Source organism: Hylobates moloch, unplaced genomic scaffold (assembly GCF_009828535.3).
Source record: "Hylobates moloch isolate HMO894 unplaced genomic scaffold, HMol_V3 SCAFFOLD_3, whole genome shotgun sequence".
NCBI lineage: Eukaryota > Metazoa > Chordata > Mammalia > Primates > Hylobatidae > Hylobates > Hylobates moloch.
Window position 1 is genome coordinate 101,351,537 of NW_026652278.1, and position 14,403 is coordinate 101,365,939.

The 14,403-nt window shown below is 42.7% G+C and overlaps 1 protein-coding gene across 11 annotated transcripts in view; it reads right to left on the reverse strand.

Moving 5' to 3' along the window:
* Positions 1–14,403, reverse strand: part of KIAA1217 (KIAA1217 ortholog) — an 877,411-nt gene that overhangs the window by 322,945 nt on the left and 540,063 nt on the right. For all 11 annotated transcript variants that reach the window (XM_058436624.1, XM_058436625.1, XM_058436621.1 and 8 more), the window contains one exon: positions 11,226–11,509. In XM_058436624.1, coding sequence (XP_058292607.1) covers positions 11,226–11,339 — 114 coding nt within the window. In that variant the 5' untranslated portion in view covers positions 11,340–11,509. The remainder of the gene's footprint in view (positions 1–11,225; positions 11,510–14,403) is intronic.

Genomic DNA, 14,403 nt, shown 5'->3' on the forward strand with positions numbered 1-14,403 from the left:
GTCTCCACAGACAAGCCTGAACTGCTTTGTGCCTCAGTTTCCCATTCTGTTAACTATGGTTAATAGTAGTGTCTACCCCACACCTGTAATCCCAGCACTTTGGGAGGCCAAGGTGGGTGGATCACTTGAGGCCAGGAGTTCAAGATCAGCCTGGGCAACACGGTGAAACCTCGTTTCTACTAAAAATGCAAAAGTTAGCCAAAAATGCAAAAGTTAGCCAGGAGTGGTTGCAGGCACCTGTGATCCCAGGTACTTGGGAGTTTGAGGCAGGAGAATTGCTTGAACCCAGGAGGCAGAGATTGCCGTGAGCCAAGATCACACCTGCAAATATGCACCCCAGCCGGGATGAAAGAGCAAGACTCCAGACTCCGTCTCAAAAAAACAAAAAACGAAACAAACAGTAGTGCCTACTCAACAGAATTGTAGACAGGATGGACTATACTACAGATTCGGCATCCCTAATCTGAAAATTCAAAATCTGAAAAGCTCCAAAATCCGAGATTTTTGAGTACCAACATGACACTCAAAGGCCATGTTGGAGAATTTGGATTTCAGATTTTCAAATTAGAGATGCTCAACCAGTAAGTATATAATGCAGATATTTCAAAATCCAAAAAAAAATTGAAATCTGAAATATTTCTGGTCCCAAGCATTTCAGATAAAGGATACTCAACCTGTAATACATGTAAAGAGAAACAGCACGGCAATTTTAGCTGATGGCAATATGTTCTCCTTACAGTCTTTCCCACCATTATAAATATTTGTTGAGAAAACAGTGTTAAAAAAAATACTGAGCATGGTTACTGGCTTTCTCTGTGTTCTTCACAGTTTGTATAAGGATATTTCTTCCCTCTTCCTATTGTGGCTTATTAATTTTTTATTTATTTATGTTTTATTTCTATAGCTTTTTGAGGACTAGGTAGTATTTGGTTAAATGAGTAAGTTCTTCAGTGGTGATTTGTGAGATTTTGGTGCTATTATTATTTGCTTTGCATATAGTATACTAGATTTCTTAACTGCTAAAAAAATTATGTCCTTTCCCCCCAAAAGTTTAGGTAAGAAACTGCTTTGAGGCTGGGTGCAGTGGCTCATGACTATAATCCCAGCACTTTTGGAGGCCGAGGTGGGTGGATCACGAGGTCAGGAGTTTGAGACCAGCCTGGCCAATATAGTGAAACCTCATCTCTACTAAAAGTACAAAATATTAGCCAGACATGGTGGTGGGTGCCTGTAATCCCAGCTACTCGGGAGGCTGAGGCAGGAGAATCACTTGAACCCGGCAGGCGGAGGTTGCAGTGAGCCAAGATTGTGCCATTGCACAAATAAAATAAAAATAAAAAAAAGAAACTGCTCTGTAAACTCATATTCAGTCATTAGTTTACACAACTAAGTAGCTGCTTCTACTAAACATGGCTATTCTCCCATCATTTCGCCTTTGGATTAGAATAAATTAATAGCTCTGAAGAGGAAATTCTTAGCTGAGTCTAGTTCCATTTCTAAACTTTTTACTTATTTATTTGTTTAAAAACACGCCTAATTTTTCAAAACCTACACTTTCTACAACATTAGCCTTTTATCCAGACCTTCACCGTGGCCGAAGGCTGCGACTTACTGAACAGTGTATAGTATACATGTGTCTTTAGTTCTGATTAGCCTCACTTTTCAGCCTTCACCGGCAGGTACCTTCATAAATATAGATGCATATATGTAAATTTTGAATAGACAGATATAGATCAGAGCCAAGACAAATATGACAGATGCATATCTAATGAATTTGGAGTTTTTCACACATAACAGAGGGTAATATGTTTATTCCCCGAGGTATAAACTGACTTCCTGAGATCTACAGCATACAGCATAATCCATGCTGGAGTTCTGCAATTTGATTTGACACAATTAAATTCATCAAAAATAAGTCACAAAGACATAGATGCCATTAATTATAGATAGAAATATCTGTTAATGTGTTTATATTCTGTATAAATGCCAATGACATCATTGTACAGATAAAGTGCTAGGTATAACAAAATTGATAAAATAATCAATTACATTGGGAGAGCTGATGAAAGAAACTAGAGCAGGAAGATTTTAGTCTTAAGCTAGATTCCACAGCCAAAACCTGAATACAACAAATATCCCAGTGGGTACTAGAACCAAGAAGCTACTATGAAGTGAAGTGACATATGCCACTTCCAGGCCAATATATTTAAGAGCGGGTATACAACCCATCAGCTCTGTCTCTCTCTGTCATGGTGACCTGGAATCCATGTGTTGAGATGGCATGATCGCAAGAGGGAAGTAGCCAGAATTCCTACGTCATTGTGAGAATAAGATTTGCATGTGTAAGGAATAAAATGTTTCTGTGTCATACCAGAAAATACCACAAATATTAATAAATCACAGGGTTAATTTGTTAAGTAGCATAACCTATTAGGCTGGTGCAAAAGTAATGGCAAAAACTGCAATTACTTTTGCACCAACCTATTAGACAATCCTGATTAATACATCAGCTTTAAGACATACTTCTTTTTGCAGCTTTCTTATGATAACTTATATTTGATTTGTTGATGTTGTTGTTGTTTTAAGGAGGGGTCTCGTTCTGCTGCCCAAGGTGAAGTGCAGTGGTGCAATCACAACTCACTGCAGCCTGGACCTCCGGGGCAATTGATCCTCCCACCTCAGCCCCCTAGCTGGCACGAGTCATCATGCCTATCTAATTTTTGTATTTTTTGTAGAGTAGGGGCTTTCCCATGTTGCCCAGGCTGGTCTCAAATTCCTGTACTCAAGTGATCCACCTCAGCCTCCCTAGGTGTTGAGATTATATGTGTGAGCCAGCTCTCCTGGTTTCCTGAGCAGTTTCCACACAAACACATTAAAAGGAGGGGATGGTTGAGGAGGGGACCCTAAGGAGGGCTGAGGGGCACTCAGACAGCAGCAAAGCCCTGGTCTTATGGGAGAAACCAGAAGAATGACCTCTTGGCCTCACTGACCCAGTTTCAAATGCTCATATTGGCCAGGCACGGTGGCTCACGCCTGTAATCCCAGCACCTTGGGAGGCCAAGGCGGGTGGATCACGAGGCCAGGAGATTGAGACCATCCTGACTAATACGGTGAAACCCCATCTCTACTAAAAATACAAAAAATTAGCCGGTCGTGGTGGCGGGCGCCTGTAGTCCCAGCTACTCGGGAGGCTGAGGCTGCAGAATGGCCTGAACCCAGGAGGTGGAGCTTGCAGTGAGCCGAGATTGCGCCACTGCACTCCAGCCTGGGTGACAGAGCGAGACTCTGTCTCAAAACACAGAAAGAAAAAAATGCTCATAGTGGTGTTCATTTTCTTATCTCCTTATTTTTGCCCCCTGTAATGTTCATGTTAAAGAAAAATCCCGGCCGGGTGTGGTGGCTCACGCCTGTAATCCCAACACTCTGGGAGGCCAAAGCAGGTGGACCATCTGAGGTCAGGAGTTCGAGACCACCCTGGCCAACATAGTGAAACCCTGTCTCTATTAAAAATACAAAAAAAGTAGCTGGGTGTGGTGGTGGACCCCTGTAATCCCAGCTACTTGGGAGGCTGAGGCAGGAGAATCACTTGAACCCAGGAGGCAGAGGATGCAGTGAGAAAAGATCACGCCACTGCACTTCAGCCTGGGTGACAGAGTGAGACTCTGTCTCAAAATAATAATAATAATAATAATAATAATAATCCCTTTATATCTCTCTTACTCTTTGTTGGACATGTCAGATTTTTAGGTTAAAATGTATTATTAGTTTCTCTTATGATCTGACAACATCAGATAAAAGAATCCACATAGACTAACTGAAACCACAAAGTAGATTCTATATACCAAGTAAGTTGGGGAGAAATTCTGTGTGTAACTGGCAGTAAAGTTTGAAAAATTAATTTCAGAATGGTTTCTGAGACTAGGAGTGGAAAGTTGGTTTCTGCAGGTGAGAAGCCATCAGACATCTATTCATTAATGAAGACATAAAAAATAGCATTTCCAAACTGTGCAGTTACACAGTGACCACAACTGTGAGGGATTGCTGGACTACAGATCTTTCTGAACTCAGAGTTTTTAAAAGAAGCAACTTTCTTTTTATATAAAATACAGATAGGAATCTGTTTTCTATGGTTATTGGTTATTTAATATGCTCTGCAACAGAATAAGATTTGTCTTTGTTTATTTATTTATTTATTTATTTATTTATTTATTGAGATGGAGTCTCGCTCTGTCACCCAGGCTGGAGTGCAGTGGTGCGATCTTGGCTCACTGCAACCTCTGCCTCCTGGGTTCAAGCAATTCTCCCGCCTCAGCCTCCAGAGTAGCTGGGACTACAGGCATGCGCCACCATGCCCAGCTAATTTTTTGTATTTTTTTTTTTTTTAGTAGAGATGGGGCTTCACCATGTTAGCCAGGATGGTCTCGATCTCCTGATCTCGTGATCTGCCCGCCTCAGCCTCCCAAAGTGTTGGGATTGCAGGCGTGAGCCACTGTGCCCGGCCAGATTTGCCTTTTTAAAGAAACGGCAATGGAAATCATGTCTTTGGCTCTATTGCTTGACCCAACGTGATGTATACGAGGTCAACAAACTTTGGAAAAATTAGAGGTGGAAGAAAACCTTGAAAAAAACCAAGGTCCATAGGCCCATAATGAATGAAAAGACCATAAACTGGAAATTCTTTTTTTTTTTCTTTTTTTTCCCGGAGACCCTCTCTGAGGACAGGAAATTCTGGCCCTGGTTCAAATGTTGGCTTCTTAACTTAGGGGAAAATTACTTAGCCATTCCTAACTTCTTAGTTAAGAAATCTCTTCTTTCTGACTGCTCAAACTGCAATCAATCATTCAATTCTGTGGCTCTGTACCCCTCTCTATCTGTACCATCTATCACATTCTAACTGTATTAGAAATAGTGGCTCATTCCTTCATGCAACAGAAATTTTGGATCTAGCCTAATCTAGGTTGTGTATTCCTTTGAATACTGAGTTTACAGAGGCGAAAGAAGAAATGGGTGGTAAGACAAGGTTTCTACCTCCAGAAGATTATTCTAGGTGAGAAAAAGAAATGTAAAAAAAAATATGTAATGCAGCCTGATTAGATGCTACAATGTAAGTACTGCAGTACTGCAATGTTATGACCATCTCAGAAAGCATGACATCTGGGCTGGATCTGGAAAGACTATTCTTTATATGTGAATGCCTATTTCTTTTACTGAATTGAACACAGGGTTAAGTCTAATGGTTTGCATTCTTCTCAAATACCTTTACCATGGTAGGTGCCAAATAAATATATATGGGATAAATAAATAAAAGAAATATGAATACTAAGCACTGAATGAAAGAAAAATACCAGTTTCAGGAATGTAATAAAGTTATTCTTTAACAATGGAAAAAATTAACCTCTTCAGGCACTCAGATATTTGTTGACAAAAAAGTCAAGTGAGGCCAGGTGCAGTGGCTCATGATCCCAGCACTTTAGAGGGTCGAAGCGAGAGGATTACTTGAGGCCAGGCTTTGAAGACCAGCCTGGGCAACACAGCAAGACTCTGTCCCTACAAATAATTTTAAAAACTGGCCAGAAGTGGTGATGTGTGCCTGTAGTTGCTACTCAAGAGGCTGAGGTGAGAGGATCACTTGAGCCCAGGAGTTCAAGACTGCAGTGAGCTGTGATCACGCCACTGCACTCTAAACAAGAGTGAGATCCTGTCTCGAAAAAATAAAAAAGTCAAATGATTGGGCCAGGCATGGTGGCTCACGCCTGTAATCCCAGCACTTTGGGAGGCCCAGGAGGGCAGATCACGAGGTCAGGAGATCAAGACCATCCTGGCTAACACAGTGAATCCCGTCTCTACTAAAAATACAAAATATTAGCCGGGCATGGTGGCAGGTGCCTGTAGTCCCAGCTACTCGGGAGGCTGAGGCAGGAGAATGGCGTGAACCTGGGAGGCGGAGCTTGCAGTAAGCTGAGACTACGCCACTGCACTCCAGCCTGGGTGACAGAGTGAGACTCCATCTCAAAAAAAAAAAAAAAAAGTCAAATGATTTTAAATACTAATTTTAAAATAAGAGCCTCTGAGACTCTTCTTTGGGACACTAAAAACCAGAATATTATCACGCTAAAAGCTGCCAGTGAAACAGTAAAAGATTCCATCGTTGTATTTCTCAGTGCTCCATGATGTAGATACTATTGTCTTTTGACAAACGAAGAAACTGAAACAGGGAAAGATTAAGCCATTAAGGTTGGGTGCAGTGGCTCACACCTGTAATCCCAACACTTTGGGAGGCTGAGGCGGGCAGATCACTTGAGTTCCAGACCAGCCCCATCTCTAATAAAAATACAAAAATTAGCTGGGTATGGTGGTGCACACCTGTAATCCCAGCTACTCGGGAGGCTTGAGGCACAAGAATGGCTTGAACCCAGGAGGTGGAGGTTGCAGTGAGCCAAGATCGCACCACTGCACTCCAGCCTGGGTGACTGACAGAGTGAGACTCTGTCTCAAAAAAAAAGAAAGAAAAAAGAACGGAAGATTAAGCTATTAGCCCAAATCATAGAATTAGCATATTGTGAAGGCTGGATCCTGATCAGTCCCGCCTGCCTCCAGAACCAAGCCCTTAGCTGCCAGGCAATGGGGCTGTACAGCCTGACTGCCCTGCACAACTAAGGTTATGCTGATAAGAGTCCTTAACTTTCACAGCTACTATTATGCAGATCAGCATTATGTTGCAATAAAGGCCACCCGCATTTTTTGAAGACTGTAGAAGGGAGTTAAGGTGACCTCTTAGCCTTTCAATAATTTTAGACTAAAGAAAACTCTTGACCAACATGTTTTTTAAAGACAAACAGAAGTTTTGCAACCGTGAATCTTCCAGTGTTTGAAGTCAGATTTTGAAACATAAGGCATGCTCTCGTTCTTGTTATGTTTAATAGCAGGAAATTAGAACCTAGATTTTCAGTCGGGTATGATGAAGCACTCCTGTACTCCCAGTTATCTGGGGGTGGACGAGGCGGGTGGTGGGTGCTGGGGCAGGAGGATTGCTTGAGCCCAGGAGGTTGAGGCTGCAGTGAGCCATGATTATGCCACTGCACTCTAGCCTGGGCAACAGAGCAAGACCCTGTCTTCCAAAAAAAAAAGAACCTAGATTTTAAGAGATTTCATGTTAGACGGCAGATACATCATTTTCGACATCTTATTCTCTATCTTGCTGATTGGCTCTCTTCTTATCAAGGATACTTCTCTGAGAAGAAGCCAGAAAAACAGATGCCAGAAGAGCATCTGGTATTAAGAGCCTCAGTATCTTGAGGAGAGCATCAGATGTGTGTTATCTGACTTCCTTCTCACAGCTGGCTGTGTAATCTTCCTGCAAAGGAAGCCTGGGATAGTCCATACTGAGAAGGTCCAAGAGGAACAAATGGCATTGCAGAGAGGAAGACAGGAAAGAGGAAATGAGTGGTAGGAGAAAAAGAGTGGAAAAGACAGAAGATGAGATCAGGTCTGCAGCAATTTCATAGGCCATGGCTACACTGATCTCTGGTGTTTACAATGCTGGTTGGGGTTTGCTTGCAGAAGTGCAGTGACAGTGTTAGGGGCGTTTGAACCAGAGCAACTCCATCTTAAATAGGAGCTGGGTAAAATGAGGCTGAGACCTACTGGGCTGCATTCCCAGACGGTTAAGACATTCCACGTCACAGGGTGAGATAGGAGGTCATCACAAGATACAGATCATAAAGACCCTGCTGATAAAACAGGTCACAGTAAAGACGCCAGCCAAAACCTAACAAACCAACATGGCCACAAGAGTGACCTCTGGTGGTCCTCACTGCTACACTCCCACCAGCGCCATGACAGGTTACAAATGCCATGGCAACGTCAGGAAATTATCCTATATGGTCTAAAAAGGGGAGGCATGAATAATCCACCCCTTGTTTAGCATATCATCAAGAAATAACCATAAAAATGGGCAACCAGCAGCCCTCGGGGCTGCTCTATGGAGTAGCCATTCTTTTATTTCTTTACTTTGCTAATAAACTTCCTTTTTTCGGCACGGTGGCTCACACCTGTAATCCCAGCACTCTAGGAGGCCAAGGCAGGTGGATCACCTGAGGTCAGGAGTTCGAGACCAGCGTGGCCAACATGGTAAAACCCTGTCTCTATGAAAACTACAAAAATTAGCTGGGTGTGGTGGTGCATACTTGTAATCCCAACTACTGGGGGGCTGAGGCAAGAGAATTACTTGAACCTGAGAGGCAGAGGTTGAAGTGAGTGGAGGTTGCAGTGAGCCGAGATCGTGCCACTGTACTCTAGCCTGGGCAACAGAGCGAGACTCTGTCTCAAAAAACAAAAACAAAAACAAACAAAATTCTTGCTTTCACTTTATGGACTCACCCTGAATTCCTTCTTGTGTGAGATCCAAGAACCCTCTCTTGGGGTCTGGATCAGGATCCCTTTCCTGTTAACAAGAGAATAAAAATGTATACATAGATTCATGCATTAAAATCTCTCTCCTTTTGGAGGGTCAGCTTGGAGTACAAAAGAGGCAGAAAGACAGAATGTGACTTGTTCATCCCACATTATCCAGAGAAGAGACAGCTGGCCAGCCATGGCAGAACTAACAATGTACGCATCCGCAGATCGGAGCTTGAGAACACCAAAATATATTCATTACTCCTTTCAACCTTAATTACAATTAGGCTCCCCTTGTAATTGTTTTAACCAAAGCCACCATTATTATAGCAATAGCAATAATTATAACACTACAAATAAGAAGAGTAACAATAATCATTATTTTTGACATGGAAAAATATACCATTTTTGACAGGCCAATTTCTATATTTCTCAGCAAAACTGATACTTTTGTTTTAGAGACGGGGTCTCATTTTTGGGCTTCAGTGATTTTCCTACCTCAGTCTCCTGAGAAGCTGGGACTACAGGTGTGTGCCCCCACACCCAGTTAATTTTTTTTTTTTTTTTTTTTTTTTTGAGACGGAGTCTCGCTCTGTCGCCCAGGCCGGAGTACAGTGGCACGATCTTGGCTCACTGCAGGCTCCACTTCCTGGGTTCACGCCATTCTCCTGCCTCAGCCTCCTGAGTAGCTGGGACTACAGGTGCCCGCCACCGCGCCCAGCTAATTTTTTGTGTTTTTAGTAGAGACGGGGTTTCACCGTGTTAGCCAGGATGGTCTCAATCTCCTGAACTCGTGATCCGCCCGCCTCAGCCTACCAAAGTGCTGGGATTATAGGCGCATGCCACTGCACCCAGCCAATTTTTAAAAATTTTTTTGTTGAGATGGGGTCTTGCTCTATGTTACCCAGGCTGGTCTCATGTTCCTGGCCTCAAGTGATCCTCTCGCCTTGGCCTCCCAAAGTGCTGGGATTACAGGCATGAGCCACCATGCCCAGTCCCTTTTTAAAATTATCAGAAAATTAATCATTAGCCCATCTTTACAGCAACGAGGATTCTTGTTCTTTTCTCCTCTTCTGGGTTTACTGACTGTTGGAAGTGTGAACAAAAAGCAAACATGAAGTCCATAAAGCACGTTTCATATTTTTAGCACTCAGATAATAATTCTCTAGAAGAGAAGGTTGAATTTAAGGAAGAATATGAGATTGAGAATAAAGTATAGATTTCAATTATTCGGGCTGATGCCAATCTCCATGTCCATGGATAATCAAAGGCTGAGTGAATTAGACATAATTTTTGCACCTAACTGGGAAGACAGCAGATTTAAACACTGAGCTTTTCTCCCTTGTGTGGAAATCTGTATCATCCTGCCTTCCTTCCCACCCCCACCCATCACATATATGGTTAAGTGCCTTCTGCTTCCTTCCCTACATTCTCCATACTCAAAGGTCAATCTGATAACACACCAGTGACGTCGGTAGAGGAGGCCTCATATCTCCTGTGACCCCAAACCTGCTCTATCTGCTAAAAGTAATTGCACACAGCCAAGAAACAAAAACATCCCTAGCCACAGTTGGGTAATGTCTATGTGGCTGTCCAAATAACCAGAGGAAACAGGTAGGTGAAGACAGAAAGCTAGCACAAAGCAAGGCATGCAGAAGGAGCACATCCGTGATTCAAAACACAAAAAATGCCAGGCACAGTAGTTCACTCCTGTAATTCTAGTACTTTGGGAGGCAGAGGCAGGAGGATCACTTGAGGCCAGGAGTTCAAGACCAGCCTGGTCAATACAGCGAGACTCTGTCACTACTACCAAAAATGAAAAATTAGTCAGGCATGGTGCTGCATGTCTGTAGTCCTAGCTAGTCAGGAGGCTGAGGTGAGAGGATCTTGAGTGCAGAATTTCTAGGCTGCAGTGAGCTATGATCGCACTACTGCATTCCAGCCTGGGCAATACAGCAAGAACCCATCTCAAAATAAAAAATAAAAAATAAAGGCTGTGCACGGTGGCTCACGCCTGTAATCCCAGCACTTTGGGAGGCTGAGGCGGGTGGATCACGAGGTCAGGAAATCGAGACCATCCTGGCTAACACGGTGAAACCCCGTCTCTACTAAAAATACAAAAAATTAGCCTGGCGTGGTGGCCGGCGCCTGTAGTCCCAGCTACTCAGGAGGCTGAGGCAGGAGAATGGTGTGAACCCGGGAGGCGGAGCTTGCAGTGAGCTGAGATCGCACCACTGCACTCCAGCCTGGGCTACAGAGCAAGACTCCATCTAAAAAAAAAAAAAAAAGAAGAAGAGCAGAAACAAAACCCTAATGTCAGCTTTTTAAGGAAAAGGAGTTATCACAAGTCTATATCTGTAAGATCTATTTTACCCTGAAAATAAATTTATGTATTTGTGTATTCATTCATTCATTTTCTACTTCATTCATTCACAGTGCTAAGCACTCCGTGCTTTCAGGGTACACAGTAGTTGGTGCCGTGCTTTCCTCAGTAAATAATACCCCTTCATTCCCTGCACTTTAGATGTGTTTAGACGTGTTTGTGGTTGAACATGGGAACACTTGGGGAATTGCATACTCTCTAGGCCCTTCCTCTCTGGCCTGGCCTCCTGTTCTCTTGCTGTATTGGCAAAGAAGACTGAGCTTGCAGGCAGAAGTTTTCTACACCCGGCTTCCTCCTCCCAAGCCCCCAGAGAGATCCAGAACAACTAAATAGTATGCACAGTCCACTAAGCTATCCTTTACCTTTTATAAAGAAGGTAAGTTTGCTTTCCTCGATGTTCATTAAAGAGCGAGCTACACAAGGAGAAATGAGAGCATATTCGTACCTGGTCTCTCAGCCTCTCTTGGTGACCCATGATTGCAGAGGCGTGGTGGGGATACTTCTGCTTCAGATGTTCTAGGAATGCTTCTCTCTTCCGATCCATCTCAGATGTTTGCATTCCCAGTATTTCCTTGGAACTTCGGGGCCCCCCTAGGGTGTGTCTCCTTGGGATATTGCGGGAAGACTTGGAAAGTGAACCACGACTGTTTCCATTAGAAAGGCGTTCCTTGGTTCTGCGGCATTCTGCATCTTCTGGTGATGTTACATGCAGATTGCCTTTGCCTTGTTCTGAAAGACAAAAGAATTCAGTTCACAATTAATGATTTCACACTAGAAGTCTCATTTGCAGAACACCAAGAGGGTTTGCGGCAGTTGTTAATGTATGAATGTTAACTTTGCAAATATTTTTTCTTTTTCTTTCTTTTTCTGCTTTGCAGCAGTCGGGAGAAAATCCACAATCAAAGAAATATGAAAAATCATACTTTAGAAATAAAGATGTTCATTGGGCATGGCGGCTCCTTCCTGTAACCACAGCACTTTGGGAGGCTAAGGCGGGAGGATCGCTTGAGCCCAAGAGTTCGAGACTAGCCTGGGTAACATGGTGGACCCCTATCTCCACAAAAAATTAAAATTAGCCAGGTGTAGTGGTGCACGCCTGTGGTCCCAGCTTTTCGGGAGGCTGAGGCAAGACGACTGCTTGAGTCCAAGAGGTCAAGGCTTCAGTGAGCTATGATCATGTCACTGCATTCCAGCCTGGGTAGGTGACAGTTGTGAGACCCTGTCTCAAAACACAAAAACAAGAAAACCCTCAAGAACACTTGGTTAGGCTACTTGTGTACAGGCAATAGTGTTATTCCTTATCCTTGTCTGTAATTATAGAAAGAGTTAACTCCAGTGATTCTGATTATTTCTGTATTTTTAATAACAGTTTCATTCTGGTAACAGGATTGTTATATAAGCTCAATCGGGTTTCTGAAACATTTGCTTCATCACCAAGAACAAAAATAGCTATCACCCTGTACATAAGTAATTATTGACACATGTGAATCATTTGAAAATTTTATTTTCTCATATTGGCATAAACCAAGCAAGCATAAGAATATCATCAGAAGTAACAATCGAGGGCTGGGCGCGGTGGCTCACACCTGTAATCCCAGCACTTTGGGAGGCCGAGGTGGGTGGATTACAAGGTCAGGAGATCGAGACCATCCTGGCTAACACAGTGAAACCTCGTCTCTACTGAAAATACAAAAAAATTAGTGGGGCATGGTGGCGGGCACCTGTAGTCCCAGCTACTCGGGAGGCTGAGGCAGGAGAATGGCATGAACCTGGGAGGCAGAGCTTGCAGTGAGCCGAGATCACGCCACTGCACTCCAGCCTGGGCGACAGAGCGAGACTCCATCTCAAAAAAAAAAAAAAAAAAGTAACAATCAAGGGGTTATAAAGGCTTAGACAAATTTTACTTGAGGTGGACTTTACCTAAAACACAGTGAAAAGGAAGAGCAATGGTACGTCCTGATAGCCTGGACCTAAGACATCCTGCCTTCTGAGCTGGCTTTGAAGGGACAAGTTGGTTTCTGCTAAGAACAGATCAACTAAGCCATGTGATGTAAATGCTGAGAGTGGGGAGCATGTAAAGGGAATCTCCATTCATCCTCGATAGTTGGGAGATGGGGTGTCAGGTTTGAATATTCCAGCTAGCTGAGAAAAGAGTTACTTTTTTAAAAAAACAAATAGATTAGGGAGAAAAAGTAAAACATTCAGAAGCACTTCAGGAGTTAGACAGGTTTCTTCATGAAGTCAGGCTCTTCACGAAGAACAGTTCTTATCAAACAGTATTGCTGATAGGCAGAATAATGTTTCCTTGTCCACTGAATTCCATGGAAAAAGTACTAGGCTGTATCTCAGGAATCTTGGCTTTAATCTGACATTTAGAACAAATGATGTGACCTCTCTCAGTCTCATTCTCTTCATGAATAAAATGAAGATGATTGAACTAACATTAGGTATGCAAAGAGCCTTCTACCTCTAAATCTTTTATAACTATTCTAATTTTTTTAAATAAGTTTCCAATAGAAGCAAATTTGCCAATTATTTATCTTTAAAAGTTAAGTGCAGAAAAATACAGATTTAATATTTGGGAGTTCTGCTCAGTTGAATCCCAGATAAACAGAGAACCAATTCTTCACGCTAGTTTTGCAAAGCAACAGGTGTTGAGAGTCTAGGCATAAACCAGTTTCCTGAAAGCAATGTGACCAACACTCTTTCCCTTGTCTTTGCCTAGAAAGATCTGTGTATAGAACTCTAGGTATAGATGCCCGTTGGTTGGGCAGAGAAAATATTTTAATCTCAGGCTAGTTTTCCTGTTCCACTCTTCTAACCCTTGATGTGTGTTCCGGGAATAATTCTTCTTGTTTACCCTTCAATTCTCATTACATTGCTAATTATAGCATCTCCATCAGACACTGATGGGGAACGGGAGGAAAAGCACGGCCAAGTTAGTCAATTCTTCTACTTTTCATTAGTTTCAGCAGTAAGTTTACAAGGAGAAGAAGATGGAACTATTGGTTTAAAAGATATTGGGGGCTAAACTGTCATTTCATTTATTTAGGTTGCCCTTCCAACACTTAGACTCACATCATGGCTACCTTTAAAATGATCTCTTCCTTAATGATATAGAAATAACAGGATCTACTGAACAAAGCTAGATGCAGAAAATGCTGTCTCTCAGGTTGATAATACCTGTGCATCTGAAGAGGTTTAGCTTTATCTTTTGAGTGCTGTGCATGTGTTTCATATCAGCCAAAATTGTTGTATACTTGATATAACACTCTTGCCTTTTTTTTTTTTTTTTTTTTTTTCTGAGACCGGGTCTTGCTCTGTCACCCAGGCTGGAATGCAGTAGCCTGATCATGGCTCACTGCAGCATTTACCTCCTGGGCACAAGCAATCCTCTTGCCTCAGCCTCCTGACTAGCTGGGACCACAGATGTGTGCCACCACATCTGCCTATTTTTTTTATTTTTATGTATTTTATTTTATTTTTTACTTTTTTTTTTTTTTGACACAGAGTCTTACCCCATCACCCAAGCTGGCGTGCAGTGGTGCGATCTCAGCTCACTGCAACCTCTACCTCCCGAGTTCGAGTGATTCTTGTACCTCAGCCTCCCGAGTAGCTGAGAT